General features: G+C 50.5%; 6 protein-coding genes across 6 annotated transcripts; 3 read left to right on the forward strand and 3 right to left on the reverse strand.

Annotated features, from left to right (window-relative positions):
- Positions 1-442: 442 nt before the first annotated feature.
- On the forward strand, positions 443-1,873 carry STEHIDRAFT_114604 (uncharacterized protein; the record flags this gene model as incomplete). Its single annotated transcript, XM_007308826.1, has 1 exon — positions 443-1,873. The coding sequence occupies one exon, from the start codon at positions 443-445 to the stop codon at positions 1,871-1,873; it is 1,431 nt and encodes a 476-aa protein (XP_007308888.1).
- Positions 1,874-2,343: 470 nt separating this feature from the next.
- Positions 2,344-5,924, reverse strand: STEHIDRAFT_103342 (P-loop containing nucleoside triphosphate hydrolase protein; the record flags this gene model as incomplete). The annotated part of the gene is made up of 10 exons (XM_007308827.1): positions 2,344-2,663; positions 2,748-2,853; positions 2,917-3,035; positions 3,106-3,395; positions 3,459-4,025; positions 4,079-4,457; positions 4,517-4,563; positions 4,619-4,681; positions 4,733-5,218; positions 5,278-5,924. 10 exons carry the CDS (start codon positions 5,922-5,924, stop codon positions 2,344-2,346), a joined length of 3,024 nt encoding a protein of 1,007 aa, XP_007308889.1.
- Positions 5,925-6,537: 613 nt separating this feature from the next.
- On the reverse strand, positions 6,538-8,317 carry STEHIDRAFT_103343 (26S proteasome regulatory complex ATPase RPT6). Its single transcript, XM_007308828.1, has 6 exons — positions 8,134-8,317; positions 7,962-8,081; positions 7,296-7,907; positions 7,090-7,199; positions 6,766-6,999; positions 6,538-6,699 (listed from the first exon to the last, which is right to left on the reverse strand). The coding sequence occupies exons 1-6, from the start codon at positions 8,279-8,281 to the stop codon at positions 6,646-6,648; spliced, it is 1,278 nt and encodes a 425-aa protein (XP_007308890.1). The 5' UTR covers positions 8,282-8,317; the 3' UTR covers positions 6,538-6,645.
- A 1,187-nt stretch (positions 8,318-9,504) lies between these two features.
- Positions 9,505-10,686, reverse strand: STEHIDRAFT_124784 (uncharacterized protein). Its single transcript, XM_007308829.1, has 5 exons — positions 10,512-10,686; positions 10,341-10,453; positions 10,243-10,282; positions 10,044-10,171; positions 9,505-9,971 (listed from the first exon to the last, which is right to left on the reverse strand). Exons 1-5 carry the CDS (start codon positions 10,638-10,640, stop codon positions 9,806-9,808), a joined length of 576 nt encoding a protein of 191 aa, XP_007308891.1. The 5' UTR covers positions 10,641-10,686; the 3' UTR covers positions 9,505-9,805.
- A 955-nt stretch (positions 10,687-11,641) lies between these two features.
- STEHIDRAFT_85247 (Mg2+ transporter protein cora-like protein) lies at positions 11,642-14,153 on the forward strand. Its single transcript, XM_007308830.1, has 14 exons — positions 11,642-11,904; positions 11,963-11,983; positions 12,282-12,346; positions 12,421-12,498; positions 12,562-12,672; positions 12,731-12,774; positions 12,833-13,010; positions 13,071-13,104; positions 13,163-13,305; positions 13,359-13,439; positions 13,499-13,524; positions 13,588-13,624; positions 13,687-13,784; positions 13,847-14,153. Exons 1-14 carry the CDS (start codon positions 11,769-11,771, stop codon positions 13,962-13,964), a joined length of 1,170 nt encoding a protein of 389 aa, XP_007308892.1. The 5' UTR covers positions 11,642-11,768; the 3' UTR covers positions 13,965-14,153.
- A 2,426-nt stretch (positions 14,154-16,579) lies between these two features.
- STEHIDRAFT_65354 (uncharacterized protein) lies at positions 16,580-18,125 on the forward strand (the record flags this gene model as incomplete). The annotated part of the gene is made up of 3 exons (XM_007308663.1): positions 16,580-16,980; positions 17,062-17,325; positions 17,645-18,125. 3 exons carry the CDS (start codon positions 16,580-16,582, stop codon positions 18,123-18,125), a joined length of 1,146 nt encoding a protein of 381 aa, XP_007308725.1.
- Positions 18,126-18,605: the final 480 nt, after the last annotated feature.

Below are 18,605 nucleotides of genomic sequence, written 5' to 3' on the forward strand. Positions count from 1 at the left end.
CCTGACTGGCCTGATCGGCAGCAGTCCCCTCCCCCGCCGTCGTAACCTTACATCCAGTGAGTGTGTTGTGTCTATCATTTTTGACGCATACCGAATTTTACATCCTGTTGTTCACAGAGCGCCTTCCACGCGGTTTTGCCTCAATTCATTGGTGGAAGAACTTCGCTTATCACCCTTCGATCGTGTGCGTCACTACGGATTTATCTAGCTTTCAACCCATCGCTCTAACCCAGCCAGAGAGAGTAAGCCTACTCGTGTCCTGTCAAACGTGCCTTCATTTATGACACTGTGTTGGATCTGGTCCATCTTTGCTAGCGCTGTACTCGGAGGGCAAAGGGTACTTATTCGGATAACATCGCTGGAAACAACTCAGCTGCTCCATAGACACCGTAGTGGAGATCCCCCAAACCACTGACCGCGTCCTTCGAGCTCGAGATTAACCATGCACTCTTGTCCTCCAGAAATTCATGCGCATATCTTCTCTCTGGCCTGCACCGACGATGGGCGGACTGGATGCTCACTCTCTTCTGTGTCGAGATACGTTCGCCTCGTCTCAGCACCGTATCAATGGCAAAACCTCGTCCTTTCCGGTCTCCCTCGGGTCAAACGCTTCGTCGCCTCGCTCAACGCTTTCGTCCTCCACTCTTCCTCTACCCGCACATCAGCATCGACATCACTCATCTCGCCATCCGCCACACGTCCCATATCCCACCTTTTCCTCTCCAACCGCATCTCCTCCTGCGCCCGGGATCGCCGCACATTCGAACGCAATGCCGTATCCCATCTCCCCGAGCGCACCAGGATCGACCAAGCCTTTGACTCCGAAGCCGCAGAATTCGCTCACGCCGTCCACCAGATCCTCGTATATGCCTCTCCTTCCCTCCGCATGCTCACGCTCATGTCTTACGACGTTCATCTTTCGCCGAAGAACGGGTTGAAGTGGGATAAGGTGTTTAGGGAGCAGATGCCAAAGTTGGAAGAGGTGACGATTCGAGGAGGGTTTCGGGAGGGAGAGATGTCGATGAGGGACTTTGGCGATCTTGGCGGAGGTGGCCATACGTCCGAGACCATTTCGCGGTTGGAGAGCGGCAATGGACACCTTAGTCCTGGAAGAGGGGACGCGGAAGATCCTGAATCGTCGGAACCAACGCTAGCAGTCGCTTCATCTGCTATATTTCCATCTCTGAAACGATTGCACCTCATATCTCCCACGCCTTTCGAACCTTTCATTCGTAAAATCCAACCCCTCGCCCCCTCACTTTCCCACATCCGACTCTCAGACCTCGAGGCTACCGACTACAACCTCGCGCGCACCATTTTCTCCGAGCTCGTCGAGCGCGACGTCGTCCCTTCTGTGCTCCCTGGCCTTCACGAACTTGACCAATGGTCCTCCATACCCACCGCTTTACCCGTCGAATGGCCTCCTATTCTTCCTCGTCATGGCGTCTTTGAACGTCTCATACTACATCCATCTGCTCTACCACCGAAACCTGAGAAACAATGCGGTTGTTGTTCGGGGTATTATCAACTTGACGATATGACGCGGTTGTTGAGGGAGATGGCGAGAGAGTCAAATGGGGACGCTTTCGTCTTTTTGCCGGCTGGCCATCCAGGAAAGAATGCATCGCGTTTGGGTGGCTGTTCAGGGGAAGGCTACAGCTACGAGGAAGCGTTACGGAGCTGGGGTGATCGCGCTTGTGGCGACGGGCAGGGTTGTTGGACGCAGAAGAATGATGTGGGTATCGATGTACCCAGCGAGGACGTGAGCGAGGATCTGGGGTGGGAAGAGGTATTGGTGCACAGAAGGGGGTGGACTGTGGATAGGTCGGTGCTGAGGTACCTATTGGATAGGCCTTCTCAGTTGCCTGCTTGACTTTGGTCTGCTGACCCTGACTGACTCGGAAGCAGGTTCTTCGCTAATCATTGTGCATAACTTATTCGTGCGTGATTGTACTTGTACTTGTATCTACCTATGATGATACTTCTCAACCTACCGTGTACTTACTACGTGTACTACTATAATTACTATAAGAGACCAAGTGCTATGTAGCTGCTGTATTGTGGAGTGGCGGTGGCACAAAGCAGCGAGAAGATGCCGAAGGAGCAGGTGTAGAGACCGACACAACGAGAACACGGTATTTGTATACGTAGAAGAGATGAAGGGATATAAACCAGCCAAGCTCTTCGGTCTCTCCAAAAAGAATATTGCACGGCCAGTGATCTAAGAAGAGACAATCATGTTGCCTATATGTATTCGTGAATGCAAGAGGATTATCGAGAGAAATACATTGAAGCATGGATTCTAACCAGGGAACAAAGAATTCAGATCTACGAGCGTATCTTCTACTCAACTTCTCTCCAGGGCCTATCGACATTTGCCTCCGCTTCACCCACCCCATTCTCGCCATCGCCCACGCCGCCCAATGTCATCGCCTCCATCCTTCTCGTGAAGTCATTCATGTCAGCCAAGCCAAGGTCTCTGTACTCCGCATCATATCCTCCTGCATCGCGAACGACTTCATCCGAATTCCAGGAGATGGGCACACCAGTCCAGCCGTTGTTCTTATGGATGTAATTCAGGAATGAGCGCCATAGAGGATCGAGAGACAGGACGGTCGGATCTCCAACCACTATGAGCAAGGCTTGCGCACGGGTGACGGCAACTGAGAGGCGAGGTATATTTGTGATACGATGCCAGTGATCAGTCATGTCACAGAGTGTAGAGCAATGCAGATGAAGATACGTACCGTTGAAGCGGCGTGGACTGGCGACGAAGCCGAGAGTATGCTTGAGGTCGTACTCCACGAACTCCCGACTGCTACGGACCGTCGAAATTATAATCACACGGCGTTCCTAATGACAAAGTCTAATAAATGTTGCGTATTGAGGAACACAGAAGCGAGTCTGGGTGCACACCTGGCCTTGGAACTCTTCAACGCTGCCGACCTTGACCCCGTCCGCAACCCCACGGAGAGTATTTCTGATCTTCAAGCATTGAGCGTGGTAAGGTGCGATGATTCCGATATCCTTGTCCGCTGCAGAGACATACAGACAGGCATAATTGTAAGTCAGGGCGTCTCGCAAGTCAAGCACGAGAGGACGGACCAACTCGGAAACGCCTGTCCATCGACGAGCGCAATTTTTCGACGTATCGCTTCACCTGGAGGACCTCTTCGATGTTGAAGAATGATGGGGACGACGCCTCTCGATTGTCTTTCCCCGACATAGCATGGAATACAATTGGGAACGTCTTCAAAACCAGAAGTGGACTGCCGATGAAGGAGTCAATAGTGCTCTTGTCGCCGCACGGCACCAAGTCACCATTATAGAAACGATCGTTGGGATAACGGAGAATGGAGTTATGAGATCGGTAGTTTTTCGTGAGCTTGACAACTCTGTAGGCAGCATAAATTGTCAGAAGAGACAATAAAAGTCCGGTCCAGGTAGAAAACGCATACGTTCGCCCATGCCCAGTTCCCTCATGATATATATCAGACTTCATCAACCTCTCGAGAAAGCTGATGTCCAACTTCAGCTTCCTTGCCACACTACTCCTGACGACGGGGCCCAACTGTTTCGGATCGCCACTCAAGACCACATTCGTCTTCAGATCCGCCATAGTCTTGATGGCAATCATGGTTTCCGGCTCGGTTGCTTGACCGGCCTCATCTACAAAGATATGACTGAAGTGACCACGTGGGATTCCGATGTTGTGCGCGAAGGAGGCCGACACGCAAGTCGCGACAATAACCCTGAATCGCCGAAGTACAGACCATGGTGGGAGAGAATAGTAGCCATCGAAGTTTTTGTGAGTGAAGTCGGCTAGATCGCCGGGGGCGCTATCTTTCGGACGAGAGGGTGCGTAGTATCGGAAAAGCTTGTCTTTACCTAGCACAGTAAGTTTTGAGGCGATGAGGTCGGCCGCTGAATTGCTCGGAGCACACGCCAGGATACTTGCAGCCGGATTGACTTTGAGAAGCTGGCGGATGGCCTCGACGACAGTGACGGTCTTCCCCGTACCAGGCCTACGACATGATTAATTACACACTTCGAAGTTAGAGCCGCGAGAAACACTTACGGCCCAAACACAATGAATGGTACAGAACCAGCCGGACGATAGGTGATTGCTCTGACTGCTACCATCTGCGGGATATTTTGCCCGATTAGTGGACTGTAGGGCGTGATAGGCGTTCTAACTGGCTGGAGGCCGACGATGTGTTGCTCTTTCGGAAATAGTATGCGATCCGAGGCGAACGCAGTATCGAGGGCCTGGTGCTGGCGTTGAAGAGGAATCCGGTTGAGTTTGAATCTGACGTTGTGGCGTTGTCCAGGAGGTGGGACCGGGAAGGAACTGTGAAAACATAACCCGACTTCCTCCTTACGAAGGACATGGACATGGCCTTCGAACCACCGTCCACTGTCTTCGGTCCCATGACGTTGAACGAGCATCCGGTCACCTGAATATAAAGTAAACTCAATTACTAGACATCGACAAAGAAACATGCTCAAAACGTACCTGTCAAAACACTTGGGCGTTTTTCGGCTAGGCCTGGAACAGTGACGCTGGGAGGAGCATTGAGGAAAGCATGGAAAATAAGGAAAGACGAGAGAAACTGACTAGTAGTATTGAAAGTGCTTCGTGAGCACAGCGTCGTCGATGTCATAAATCTGCAAATCGTTCCTGAGAAAAGATATCAGCGTTGAAGAAAGATACAATAATATCGCTACTGACTTCATCTGATTCTCCTCAATCCACAAGAGCGTCTTGAAGAAACGTGCATATGATGCAATATCCAGCGTAGAGGGCAAAACTGTGCGCTTCAATTGCTCAATGATATTTGTCACAATCCCCGAGAACAAGACCGAAGTAATGGACGAAGGAATGAATGCCGGCGGAAGCCGTACCACCCACTTCGTCACCTCAACAGCAGGGGGTGGGACACCGGGGACGACTTCCCGCTCTATCGTACGCTTCGTGCGTTTTTTTGGCACGTACGGTGCGGTGGGTTTTATGGCGTCGTATTCGGCCTTATTTCCAACTGTGGCCTTGAGCAGTCGTATGATCATGAAGCGTTGTCGTAAAGCTGGATCTTCGAAAGTGATTTCGAGTCGATCTTCTGCACGGCCCTCGTAACCCTGACGAAAAGTGACGACAATACGAGTCTCTTGGGCATAGCGAATAGTACAGCTAGCGGACGAAAGTGGTGTAATGATATATCTTTCAAAATAATGCTTCAGCGGGAGATCGAAGTACACGGCCGAACGACTGAGACTTACGAGGTTGGGGTACGAAAAGCTGAATGCGATGAAGCGAGCTTGATATCGAGTATTTTGATAGTGGTGCCCGGGGTAGTCGTCTTCACAGTGATGGCCGTACTGATGCCTCGGACTGCGATCGCGGGTTCGATAACGTCGAAGTCGAGGCCTGCGGTATGCGACATGACGACTCCATGCTTGTCCTTCGAAGCTTCGTCAAATACAGAACGGAAAGAGATAAACTGTTCTCGTCTTCTGTGTGCCACGCGGCTAATGTGTATGTACCAATCCACTTGGCTGACGACGATGTTGCATAAATCGCATCGCATCTGTCCGTGCTCGACGGGAACCTCCTCTGGTTCTACTTCGCCAAGGACTCCTGTGGAAGTGACGTGGTTTTGGTGCCTCCTTCCGCGGATATGCTGCGACCATACAGAGATAGGGACTTTTGTGCGGCACAAAGAGCAGAAGACATCCCCAGATCTTCCAGAAACTTTCGCCTTGTGTGGCCGAGATTGGACGTGGGCAGCATAGTCCTCGCGACTGATGATAACGCACTGGCATGGATCGCAGAATGTCACGTCGTGTCCAAAAGAACACGTTCGATCATTGCAGACCCCATTCGTCTGAAGCTGGGGGCAAACGACCGGTAATACGAGAGGTGGCATAGCGATGTATGGTCGAGCAGACGAAAGTCACGGTGGACGATTGAAAGAAAGGGACTGAAGGGGACCGACTACCAAGCACCTCAAGGTCGAAATGAGGCTTTATGTGTTTCTTAGCGCCTGCCGTGAAGCAAAATACGGGCTTGCTATTGGTCGTCGTAATTCCTGTGGCGGCAGGCGCTACAGGCGATATCCATGCCCCATCAGCTTCAGATGTCAATTTGGCTCGAGCATGTCCTTGAGTGGCGAGTATCTGATGAACGCACCTTCATTGATCCTTCAATGTCCAAAAATTCTTTTCATCATGAGCGACAATCTTCGTCCGCTATACAGTGAGTCCAGCCTTTCGTGTACGTCTGCGATCTAATTTGAATCATGAGGAGAAAAAGTCAAGCAAATTCATGGTGAGGTTGAAACGACGATCTAGAATTGAGAGAAAACGGCATAAGAAAGGTGTAAACTTCCCACGGGAAATTTACGCAAGAACGTTAACTGAACTATAAGGGCGCTTTCCCAGCCGCATGCAAAATTCAGGTAGTTCGTCACTGTCCACGGACCGCCGGAGGGGGACGAGGCTGAAGTAGTCCACGACACTCAAGCTCACAATGCCTTCGTTCAAGACTCCAGCCCTAGAGCTTGCCGGCGGCAACGCAGAACGGAGCAAACAAGAGGAAAGTGATAGATACAGAGATACACAGCGATCCGAAGTGGTACAATGGGCCGATCACGAGAACAACTTGTTGACAGACGTATTTCCCTCCTGGTTCTTCTTCAAAACCTGTGGTACCGAAGTTTAGCACGTCGAAGGATACGGTTATCGTCTCAAAAAAAGGCCGTGGCATACCTTCGCTACAGCGAACTCAAAGTCTTCTTGGGTAACATGTTGTCTGCGCTCGCGAAGTGCGTACATACCTATGGGAGCGAAAAACATCAAGTAAGCGAGAGATACTTCACAAGGAGGTGGGGTGAGAGGGTTATACGTGCCTGCCTCTGTGCATATACCGCGGACTTCGGCACCAGAACATTGACCCATTTTCTCCGCCAACGCGCGAAGGTTGATACCTCGCTGAAGAGACATCTGATGAGAAGACAGATGTTCCAAGATTAGCATGCACACTTGAACACTAACCGAGCTTTATTGAGACATGTAGGGAGATCATGAACTCACCTTGCGTGAGTGGATCCGCAAGATGGCGACGCGTGCCTCGGGGCCAGGAGGTGGGAACTCGATCTTGCGGTCGATACGACCAGGTCGAAGAAGTGCTGAGTCAAGAATATCTATAGGTAAGGTTAGTCAATCAAATCAGCGCAGGCTCTACCGATAGTAGAATAACATGTCTTTGAAATGCTGAAACCGTGTAATGGAGTGCATACCTATGCGGTTAGTAGCCATGATAACCTTGATATTCTTTGTCGGCTCAAACCCATCGAGCTGGTTGAGCAGTTCCAACATCGTCCTTTGCACCTCCGAATCCGAACTTCCCGACCCCCCGTCTCCACGAGAACTTCCAATGGAATCAATCTCGTCCATAAAGATGATACTTGGAGCGTGCTCCCGCGCCATGACGAACAACTCCCTGACCATCCGGCTACCTTCTCCGATATATTTCTGCACTAGCTCCGAACCAGATACCCTGATGAATCTGCAATCGGTGTGGTGTGCCACCGCCCTGGCCAACAGGGTTTTTCCGGTGCCTGGAGGGCCGTACAAGAGAACACCCTTAGGCTGAGCGATACCAAGAGACTCGAAGAGCTCGGGATGTTTGACGGGAAGCTCGATGACCTCCTTGATCTCCTTGATCTGCTTGTCGAGACCACCGACCATTTCGTAGGTACTGTCCGGAACCTTCTCGACCATCATGAGCGAGACCAGAGGATCGACCTTGTTTGGAAGGATCTTATGGATGGTGTATGAATCGGACCGAAGGGCAACACGAAGGGACGGGGTCAGAGTGGCGACATCAACTTCCTGGTCAAAGTCCACGACTAGAACGAGAATAGTTAGTACAAAGGCTAAGCCTACATGGACTCGATACACACTGTATTTGCCCTCAGGCTGTACCTTCACCAACACCTTGTTCTTCCCCATGACTTTCACGACCTCTCCAACGTAGCTACCCGGTTCGTGTAGAAGCTGAAGCTCCTCCCGAAGTAATCTGACTATAAACCAAGCATGAAGACACGTCGAATTGAAGGTTGTATCCAGACATACCTCGAGCGTTCAGAGCATTTCGTTGTGCTTCTAGACGGCGCAAGTTCTGTGTTTTCTGGTTAATAAGAATCTCGGCCGCCTCAATCTTGGCCTGATAGTAAGACTTGACACCGCCTGGCGGTGTAGGAGTGTGGACAGCGACGACCATGGCGACGGTGATGATGGTGGTGGGATGGAGCGACTTGCTCGCCACAGAACCTCAACGCGGGCGACGCGTACGCGTCACCTGTGACGGGAATCACGCGTTTCTGTCACGATGTCACAGGCATCGCTGAGTTTCAATTTCTCAAGTTTGTTTTCCAACGACCGCTTCAACTTAGGCCACCGCCACACAAGTAGAGTTCCGGCTGCTTTCCTCCTCCTCCCACGCCCAAGAACAACTGGATTAAAGTTGCAGGCACACATTCTCATCCATACCTCCAGTAGGTTTAGCAGAAGTGTTCCGTGTGATCCAGCTGCAAGGTTTCAGCATTTGCAATTCCTTTTTTTATACGCACATCAGGCGAGACCTGTTCCTTCTCGACGTCTCCTAACACATCGTTCAGAGTTCCATGCTTCCCTAACCATATAAGCACGGCTAGTATGATCAGCGCGGTAGGCTAGGGGGATCTATGTATAAAGTCGTAGAAATCGCGCTATCCCCTGTGTCCGTGAGAGGATACTTAGCACCACTACTTATCTTACCCTTGAAGTTCTTCGGAGCAGATGCTTCGCAGAGAAGGCCTTGTACGCTCTGGCCCCATTGTATATCGAGCGGGCTTCGCAAAAACTGAGTGAGACGAGCAGGTTTCTGGGAACACGGAGTCGGGGCGATTGAGCTCTTTCTGCCGAGCATTTGTGGGACTGTGTTTGGCTTGACTTTATTCGTGGTCCCTCAACGTGTGGAGCTGTGACACGACGATAAGAGGATGAGACGCCTGCAGTAAATTAACATAGCCACCAACACGCTACGCAGCCTATCGTTCCACTGACGACCCGAAAGCAGAGTCAGCTGAACGCCATTGAAAGAGATAAAGCAGCATCGCAACCAGTCGCTCAAAGACATGTACAGAGCCTGATAAATGCCTTCCCGAGATGATTGACACGATAATCTGATGCGAGTTAATCGTCGACCATGCAGTTCATGGCGCCGAAGGAGGATGAAGGAGTAGATAGAGCTTATACGCGTCGAAACCTCGAGCAGCGCCTCATGGTAAGTTTGTGGAGAATCGGATGGTATCCTGATGGATAACAAGCAGCAAGGCCCCAAACGTGTACGACTTCGTCAAGATGTCCAGTCAGAAGTCTAGAGAGAGCAGGATATCGGACGATCGTTGTGTGCAAGGAACGACGACGGGGCATGGAGCTAGCACATATATTCGTACCTGTGGAGCGCCATAGAGAAACCGTTGATTCCTCGAGGCCGAATGTAATAGCTTGAACAGGCCGACCAAATATGGTGACATTGCTAAAGAATAAATCCGCTTGGTCAACAGTTGACAACCTCCTGCCCCGAGTCCAATCCTCCGGCCTCCCTGCCTAGTAATACAGTCCGCGTGACACGTCGTACAAGCCTTTTTGTGTCCACGCCGGTTACAGCAACGAATAACTAACAACTACTTCCATAATGTCCACAAGCAACGGTGGATGTCCGTGCATGGCAGGGCATGCGGCGATGTACGCCCGGTCACGGTTACATACCATACTTGCTTTTTATCGCAGCCCACGCTGGAGCGGCTGCGGAAAACGAGTCAACGAAATAGTTCATATCGGTTTCCGGAATGCGGTTGATATCGATGCTGTTCCAGTACTGGCGCATGAGAAATACTATGTCGCGTGCGTCAAGGTCTGACCCACGGCTGCGGGAGAATTTATGTCTTAGTAAACTTAGAGACGGTACACGAGGAAGAGCACTCGACGAATGGACTCACATTGACCATGATTTTAGCTTCGCCCGCACATACTCTGATATCGAGAGAAAAGGGACTCCGCTGAGGGGCATGATCGTGAGCGCGTCGAGTCGACGAGGCCCATGCTCCCCTGCCGCCAGAATTTCAATCTCACCGTCGACACCCAACATATACAGTGTCAAATGTAAACGGCCCAGCCGGATCCAGAGAGTGAACTCACTTCTATTGGGGGGATGTAGCGGTGACATATCACATGCAGCCTGAACGGGGTTGACGACGCTTAGTCGTGGCCGAGATGAAATTCGACCCCTCACGTACCGATTACTCCAAGGTGAAGCAGTCGTGGAGAGGTGCTGAGTGCCCTGTATCGCTTGCCTCACACGACGGAATGGGTGGGTCGTTGGACCGAACTCGACAATGCAGAATATCTCCTAGAAGTACGTTGTGGAATGAGCGGAGACATTGCCGGAAGCAAATGGTCAAACGTACCTCGGCCTGCGGACTATTGGAGAGGAGAGCGGTGAAGACGTTCCCGTAGAATGCATGGGGTACACCATTCGCGCGAAGTGCCGAGGAGAGTACACCGGCCGCATCGAGAACACGACGAACGTCAAGCATAGTGAAGAGCATAGGGAGAGAGAGTGCAAGAGGCCAGAGACATGATATGACTGAACGGACGAGAGGAAGAACTCTATCAAGAAGGCCAGGTAGAGGACGATTGGTGGGATATGATTCGGTTCTGTGACCAAAAGCCTCCCAGGGCGGAAAGAGGTCCCAGTTGGGGTCACTTCTGCAGGACCGCAGAAGCGGGAGTACCCGGTCAGTGGAGGACCTTGTACACGTTGTACAGCAGGACCGAATTCGTATATTTACAACAAAGGGGTCCGGGAAAGGCGTCACATGCGCTGATGTGCGAACGCCAATTTCACAAGCGAGCGCACGGGGTTCTTCGGAGACCTTGAGGATTCATAATGGACACTTTAGTGGCCGGTGGCCTCGAGGGAAGCACATAATACTGTCGTACCTTGTATGCATGCCTCGTTTGACCGACAAATTCGCAGAAACTCTGACTTCATCGCCGTTGTCCACTTGCTTTACAGGCCAATTTAAATGAGTCTGGTAATTTGCAGCCAATTGGATCAAGCTGCCATTATAGAAAGACCACTGGCCTGCCTTTGTACCCAGAGCTCAGAAAGTAATGCCTTCTAAGTGCGATCTTCTTGGTGCAGGCTCGGTTTTCTTGTGCAGGTTCGGAAACGTGACGGACAAGTGCCGGAAGAAGACGAAGGTGGGGCGCCATTTCTTCGGTTTTGATAGAACAACATCACGTGGGAAACGTCACAATTTGCTCTTTACGCGTCCCCAACTTTAGCGCCCGTCATCTTCTCCGTCCGGTCTCCGACGTGATACCTCTCTTGCTGCTTGCTTGTCTTTGCTAGTCACCCTACAGTTTCTATACGACTGAGTACTAGAACAATATCAACCTCCGTAGTTGACATCTAAAATTCATCCGAGCCGCGCATGTATAGAGAACTACAGAAGCTTTGTACCCACAATGTGAAGTCTCTTTCTGGCCTACCACCCCACAGTTTCTTCCCATGGCGTTCCAATTCTTTACGCTTCTGCTTTCATGACGTGAAGAGACATTCCAGCACGTTTGTCGCGCAATACACAACCCGAACCATTCGTAAACGTGCTCCTGGACCGTTTTCCGACCCTCACGGCGTACGCAGCGGTGCAAGGTCTATGTCTTGGGGATCGAGGTTCGCTCGGCCTCTAGATCCTTGGTCAGGGACATCGGACGGCCAGGAGGAGGTCGCTAAGGCTGCCATATTGGAGAAAGCTATGAAGGGTCGTCAGCAGACGGATCTTATGCTACGATGTGCGTGCTCTCTCCCATAATACTTCCCTCGTACACGTCTAAAGATGACTTCATTTAGGTACTGTTCTTGATGCCCATGGTGAGCGTGCACATTATATATCGGAATTGATATGATCGCGCTATCGTTGAATGCCATGGCGAGGGAGAGATTGGCCCTTTCCCGAACAATCTGTGTGGCGCTCTTGTCATATGATGGTCCACCCACCCGCGGGCGTTCATGTCCCCCTGTGCTTACGCGCGGTCTACGATCCCAGCCTTTTCATCTCCGTCAAACTCCAGAATCTTCTGCCGGCCGTTGTTCGTCTTGAGACCTCTACCTATGTTCGTCTGGACGTCTGACATACTGGCTGACGTCGATTATCTTTACGTGGCGCCAGGGAACGTCAAGACAATTTCAGGACAGTTCAAGCGGTCCGAACTGTGCTCAGAGCATCGTTTACACGTAAGAAGCTATCCACCTCCAATCTTGCCACACATGCGAGTGACTGACGGTCTCGGTTCTCTCCTGTCATCCAGCCTCGTGACCTCCGCAAAATTGATTCCAGGATCCCCAATTTGGTCCCGACGATTCTGGTGCGGCAAGAAGCCATTCTAGTACGTCTCTATGAATCCTAGACCGTCCCACTTCGCCACCACCCGACTAATTTGTCTTGGTAGGTCAATATTCTTCATATTCGTGCCCTTGTGAAGGCGGACACGGTGGTTCTCTTCGATACCTATGGGTCGACAGATTCGAAGCTCCATTCAGTGTTTCTATACCATCTAGAGGTGTGTCTTCCCTTGTCAATCGTCAACTCTCAGCTAATCTCACTCCTGGTCCCTCTAGCATAATCTCAAGACCCGAAGCACGGGCTTACCTTATGAGTTCTTGTGGGTACTTCATATGGCGCGCTTTCAAACCACCTAGCTAATTTACCACTCCCGTTAGAGCCCTTGAATCCATATTCCTTTCAGTTGTCAGCGCCTTAGAGGCCGAAATGGTTTTTATTCGAAACCTTGTCGGGGGACTCTTGGCGGAACTCGAAGATGACATCGACCACGACAAATTTAAGCGGCTGCTACATTACTCACGCCGACTAGCGAGTTTTCAGAACCGTGCGAAGTTGGTTGGTCATCGGTCCTCATCGTCATCAACTCTGCAACCACTGAATACACTATTATCGTAGGTTCAGGAGGCGTTCGAGGAAGTCCTCGAGCAAGGTACGACTTCCTCGTAGGTCGCCGCAATGTTCCTACCTAACCTGTCGAACTATCATAGATGAGGATCTGTGTGCTATGTACCTAACAGACCGACGGAAGGGAAGCCCACGAGAACTTAACGACCATGATGAACTCGAGATATTGTTGGAGACATTCTCTAAACAAACGGAGGAAATCGTTAATGAGGCGGAGAATGCTCAGGTGAGTGCCATCTGTGGTTGGCCTGCGGTTGATTTTGCTGATCTTTGGTACAGACCAATGTACAATCCACTCAGGAGATCGTGGAGTTGATCCTGGATTCCAACCGAAATTCATTACTTGCACTCGACCTGAAGGTGCGTCGGTATACATTGAAGGATCTCGCATTCACCGCTTGACTGGGTATTCGGCTTAGGTCTCGATCGGGACCATGGGGATTGGGTTCGCTTCTTCTTCGACTATGCACCTTACATTATTTATACTGACCTCACCACTGGCTGACAGCGTCGGTGCTCTAATAGCTGGTATCTTCGGAATGAACGTGCGTTCCTTCTTTGCTTCCTCGAGCTCTCACAACTAACTCTGTCTGCTGTCTTGAATTAGTTGACGAGTTATATGGAAGAAACACCGTACGCATTCGCGGCTATGTCTGCGATGTCGTTCACTGTGGCGATGCTTGTCGCTTGGGGTGGATTACGAAAGTACGTTCTCGTCTGCTCCTTTCCGCCTTCGTACCCTTATATTGCTCTTCTCAAACCTCTAGACTGGCCAAGATTCAAAAGGTCGGACTCTCGGCCAATGCACGGGGCAGAAGACAAGGTCAAAGGAGAAGGTCATTTAGTCTGCCTCTACCGTTGAGGAGGCGGACACCAGAAGATTAGTGTGAGCAGTCTTCTGGTGGTGGGTGTTCTGTAAATGGACATTCTTCTCAGTGTTTTTTTGTGCTATGATACATACTCAGACGGCCGATGAAAAAGCTTTGTAGGAACACCCATCACTCATAACTTATTTCGCCCGCACCACTCTTCCATTGCATCTCTTCCCTCCACCTCCCCACTCTTTACATGCCGAAATACAGCATAGTTGTGGAGCCTCCAGTCGACTTCCTTTCTGCTTTCGGGGTGCGTCTGAGATGTGCTCAAGTGAACTATTCTCTGGTTATGTAGGTCTAGGAGACGTTGAACGTTCATCGACATATCCCTTAGTTCTATTTCTTCTCAAGCTCCGGTGGTGTAACTTCCGATTGGTACCGTTGACTCGATAACCCTTCCGTCTCCGCTTCTCCTGGAGCTCTACTTGCTATCCTCAAGCTCAAGCTCTTGGGGTTATTACGACATATCGCACAGGTTAGTCTCTTTTGTTCATGTTCTCTTCGTGAACTTAACTGTCCTTTTTATTCTATTCCGGCTTCATGCGTCTAACTGTGGCGTTAGAGGGCTTGCAGGACGTCCCGGCGCCTGCAGTCCCAGAATCGAGGTCCAATCGTTCTGTGGTCCTTCTGTCCACTGACAATGAGCCGGCGGCGAAAGATGTTCTATTTTAATAAGCCTGCATAGGAGGTCCACGACATATTTGCGTTTTCTCGTGGTCAAAGGTTGTCACATGTTCTGCTAGTTGAAAAATGGCGCAGACGCCCTGATCGTACTATTCTGCAACGTACGTATTTTCCCGACTTCGTCGAGCCATGCTGCACTCTGCTGCACCTCACCAAGAACAGCTGACACCCCTTTGACTGACAGTGTTGTGTTACGGCTCACCGGTCTCCTCAAGCTCTTCACAAAGCCCAAACGGATCGTGAGTACCAACTGTATCTACGGCGACGATGACTAGCAAAGTCCGAGTAAGGACGAGATTGGGATCACTGATTGAGCTGGTGGTTTCCATTTTCTACTAAAAGTTGAAGGTATCTTTGTTGCCCTCGATAATGATCGTCTTGGTGGAAGAGAAGGCTTACAACTCTGATCGGACAGAACAAGGCAATGGTCTCAACTTGTTTGGAATTCATACCATGGAAGAATGAATCAACAATGCAGGGTACATGTAACGCCACATTGCACCGCACGAGGTTGGTGTCATTCAAAGCTAGCGACTCCTGAGGTTTCCGAACCATTTGCAGTGTTCTGGAACCCCGGACCTAGTAGCGGGCTCTCTTTCCTTGACTTACCACGAACAAGGAGAACGGTCTCCCGGCGGTCCATAGGTCAAATTCAACGGATCGCAAGAGACGTTCGCAGCGGCTCTCGTTGTCTAAACTCGTTCACTAACCTGCACGGAGCTCCATAATCGAGATTGTCAAGTACGGAACGGATGTTCGGTCGATTAGGATGCAGTTGCATAGAATGCCGCTCAGGTCCCGACGGAAGTTACTATTCGGGACGCGCTGTGTCTTCGGTGTTTCCAAGTACTTCCTTCTTCCGATAGCTTTAAATGGTTCCGAATTGACCGACTTGAGGACTTCATCTCGGAAAAGAGGGGACGAAGTTGATACTTGGCTTATTCTCACCTCCTCTATCTCAAGCCTAAGTCACTCACGGTGAGATTTTCACGAACTATGCTTTGGGTCTAGACGAGGGTTCATCTCAGTTTTTCGTTCGTTCCTTGACGAAGTGCGGTTATCCGCATTCCACGAACTCGAACTTCTCCGGGCTTTCGTCGCCTACCCATCAGCCCTATCTAATCTGGTACACTAACTATAGAGTCGCTTACATTTTGGTGCGGTCAACTCATTCAGATACCCCGTCGATTCCTTGGCCTCGACTCTTTGGAGTGTTCTGGTTCTCCTCGACATCCCTCGAAGTATGCCGATCTACCCCGTCGTTGTACTCTCCCACTCACGCAGCGCACTGTCATTTGGTGGGCGCAATCTTGCAGCATTTTTTTCGGAGGTCAGTCGGGGAGCCGTTCATGTAGTTTCGGGCTTCAGAGACTCGCTATCTATGTACTGGGGGCCTTGATCCACTTTCGTGTCAAGGTTCACAACTTGACCGGTAACTTCAGACTAGGTGAGTATGAAGTCCTCGGTTTGGAGTGTCGCCTGGATCGTTATTCTTGCATCTAGACAGAGAATAAATAGAATAATGGGGACAGACTATTATCGGAGGGTTCTGGAAGGTTGTTGAATTTTTGGTGGTCGCCGTTTATTTGCTGAGTATCTATCTAGTGAATGTACTATCCTGTGGGTGATCGTGAAGGCTCTCTATAACTATGCTTATAACTAAGCAAGCCTTGTACCAGTACTCCAGCGAACAAGGTAGGAGGAAGATATCTCAATGTTAGGGAAGATTCTAAGTCAGTCGAGAGCGTGCCACTGTGGCGCCGTGGGCATATTACACGAATTTCAAAATTCCTGGAAATGTTGCTGGATGACGTTGCGTGTGGCACCAGCTTTTGTCTTCTCGCCGCCACCATCTCATACTGCCAGCGGTGCGGATGGACCTCTCATAACACCTCTCTAATATATAATTTGCTGGTATAGGCTGATTATAAACGACTAGAAATGTATTTCCTGAGCCCGACAGTGGACTCAGCTATCTTTACGTTGCTTGCCATTCTCATCCCCACCATATTGGCAGCACTTTCCGCCACATCGACACCCAGTTCAGCTGCCAATGCTCGAGAAATTCGTAGAATCACAGAGTCGATAGCACCATATCGACCGGAACTCGGCCTAGCCCTCACCATCCACACCCTCTTCATCCTGTACCGCCTTATATTCGCTCAACCGCCCAATATTTTCACTTTCTTGAATGCGCCACTCTCCATCCCTGGTCCAAGACTTCGGGATCTCCTGCAGAGTAGAATCAATAATGACGCTTCTGGAGAATTTGTGATGAGCCCCGGTTTGGAGGACCTCATTACGCGACTATCGTCTTTCGACGTGCGCACCATTTTCATCAGGTTCTCCCTCTACTCATTCTTAGCATCCTACTATTCGTAAAGAACATTCAATTACTGATACATATGTGTGCTATTTCACAGATTCGGCCAACAAGCCGTCGAATCCTGCATACACTGCCACACACTTTTCGACTACGCACTCTATAGTCTCCCACGACCATTGCTGGAGTACGTCCGCGAAGTGGCCTTTATAGGCTTACTTACCATCCATGGGTCGGGGCCTGTTATGCAAGGACGGAGGACACTCGGTGTTGCATTATTGATGACCGCCGGAATCGGAGAGGCTGGCTGGCTTTATACAGTCCCAATCGCATTGAGGAATACGAGGGATGTCATTTATATGGTGTGTTCCGTTAACTCTCAATACTTTTTCTGTGGCGCATGTGCCCGGGACGCAATTCAAAAATAGTTGAAGCGTTCTGGATGGGGAGAGCGTCATCGATATCGAAGGTTTCGCCTTTGATTCGGGTGGCGCAGCTCGGACCTGCGAGCGCCACCCTACTTCAACTTCACTTCTAACCACATTCCCAACCGATGACTTCTTCTTCGTTGGCAAATTTTAGTGGCACGACCTCTGCTGGACATTCCGCCAACTCCTGTTCCTCACCATGCCTCTCATCATGAACACATACAAGCCATTGCCGCCTATCTACCCACCATCCAGCTCAACCCAACAACCCATCCATACCCCTCCTTCTCCCCTCCTCCGCTTCCTTTCTCGCCTACCCTTTCCGCTATCTCTCGTCTTTTATCCACTCGCAGTTGCCTTCCGCCCACCTTCGACCCCGCCGCCCCCGCCGCTCAATGATTCCCTCCTCCGCACGGCTCGTACAACGGACGCTGCTCTAGGAAGACTCACATTGTTGAACCTGGCCAGAGCGGCAATATTGCGGGATGACGAGTTGAGGGAGAAAGTGAGAAGGTATTGGGAAGTGCAGGGCGGCGTTGGGAGGGCTATCAGGACGGACGAGGCTGTTAAGCAGGGAGCCAGGAGTAGAGGCTTGGGGTATACTTGTTTGGATGAAAAGGGAGACGAGGCTGCGGAGAGCGTGACGGATGATGAGAAGGATGGAAATGCGCTGGGAAATATGGCGAGACAGGCGATCGATGGATTGAAGAAGATTGGGTTCAGTCCGGTTTCTTGACTTTTTCATCTTGGACATCTCGGGTTGAGTGAGTGATCCTCTCTTCAGAGTTCTGGGTCAGGGATCCTGACGCGCGTTTCTACAGAGATGTGGCCCTACATAAAGCATTGTAATATATATAGAAACTCGCTTGGACATGTACACTCGCTTTTCGAAACCCGTGACAGTACAACATGACAGAGTGGATATAGCTAAATAATGGTCACCCAGAATATCTGCACCCTGACGTAGAGGGCAGAGGACAAACTGCGCGTTACAAGAAACCCGTAAAAAACACTCGAGCGAGGCAGAAAATTGTGATAAATAAGGACGGCAAGAACTTGAGACAACCGAACAGGATGCGATAGCATTTGTGAGATAATGCAGCCCAGCAACGAATCTTCCCCCACCAGGGTGATTGAGGGAACGATTTGGATTGAGTCCACATCTGCAACGAAGTGAGATGCACCAGTGAGCAATGGATACCCTCAATCCAATAAA

Source organism: Stereum hirsutum, assembly GCF_000264905.1.
Source record: "Stereum hirsutum FP-91666 SS1 unplaced genomic scaffold STEHIscaffold_16, whole genome shotgun sequence".
NCBI classification, from domain to species: domain Eukaryota; kingdom Fungi; phylum Basidiomycota; class Agaricomycetes; order Russulales; family Stereaceae; genus Stereum; species Stereum hirsutum.

Excerpts from the sequence above, each read along its gene's own strand:
- STEHIDRAFT_103343 (XM_007308828.1), bottom strand. The coding sequence starts at position 8,281 with ATGGTCGTCGCTGTCCACACTCCTACACCGCCAGGCGGTGTCAAGTCT. Across the intron at positions 7,908-7,961 it reads ACAGCCTGAGGGCAAATACA|TCGTGGACTTTGACCAGGAA; the intron begins GTGTGTATCGAG and ends TTCTCGTTCTAG. Across the intron at positions 7,200-7,295 it reads CATGGCTACTAACCGCATAG|ATATTCTTGACTCAGCACTT; the intron begins GTATGCACTCCA and ends CCTTACCTATAG.
- STEHIDRAFT_124784 (XM_007308829.1), bottom strand. The coding sequence starts at position 10,640 with ATGCTTGACGTTCGTCGTGTTCTCGATGCGGCCGGTGTACTCTCCTCG. Across the intron at positions 10,454-10,511 it reads CCAATAGTCCGCAGGCCGAG|GAGATATTCTGCATTGTCGA; the intron begins GTACGTTTGACC and ends ACGTACTTCTAG. Across the intron at positions 10,283-10,340 it reads GCTTCACCTTGGAGTAATCG|GCTGCATGTGATATGTCACC; the intron begins GTACGTGAGGGG and ends AACCCCGTTCAG.
- STEHIDRAFT_85247 (XM_007308830.1), top strand. The coding sequence starts at position 11,769 with ATGTCTTGGGGATCGAGGTTCGCTCGGCCTCTAGATCCTTGGTCAGGG. Across the intron at positions 13,105-13,162 it reads CGAGGAAGTCCTCGAGCAAG|ATGAGGATCTGTGTGCTATG; the intron begins GTACGACTTCCT and ends GAACTATCATAG. Across the intron at positions 13,440-13,498 it reads TACTTGCACTCGACCTGAAG|GTCTCGATCGGGACCATGGG; the intron begins GTGCGTCGGTAT and ends TATTCGGCTTAG.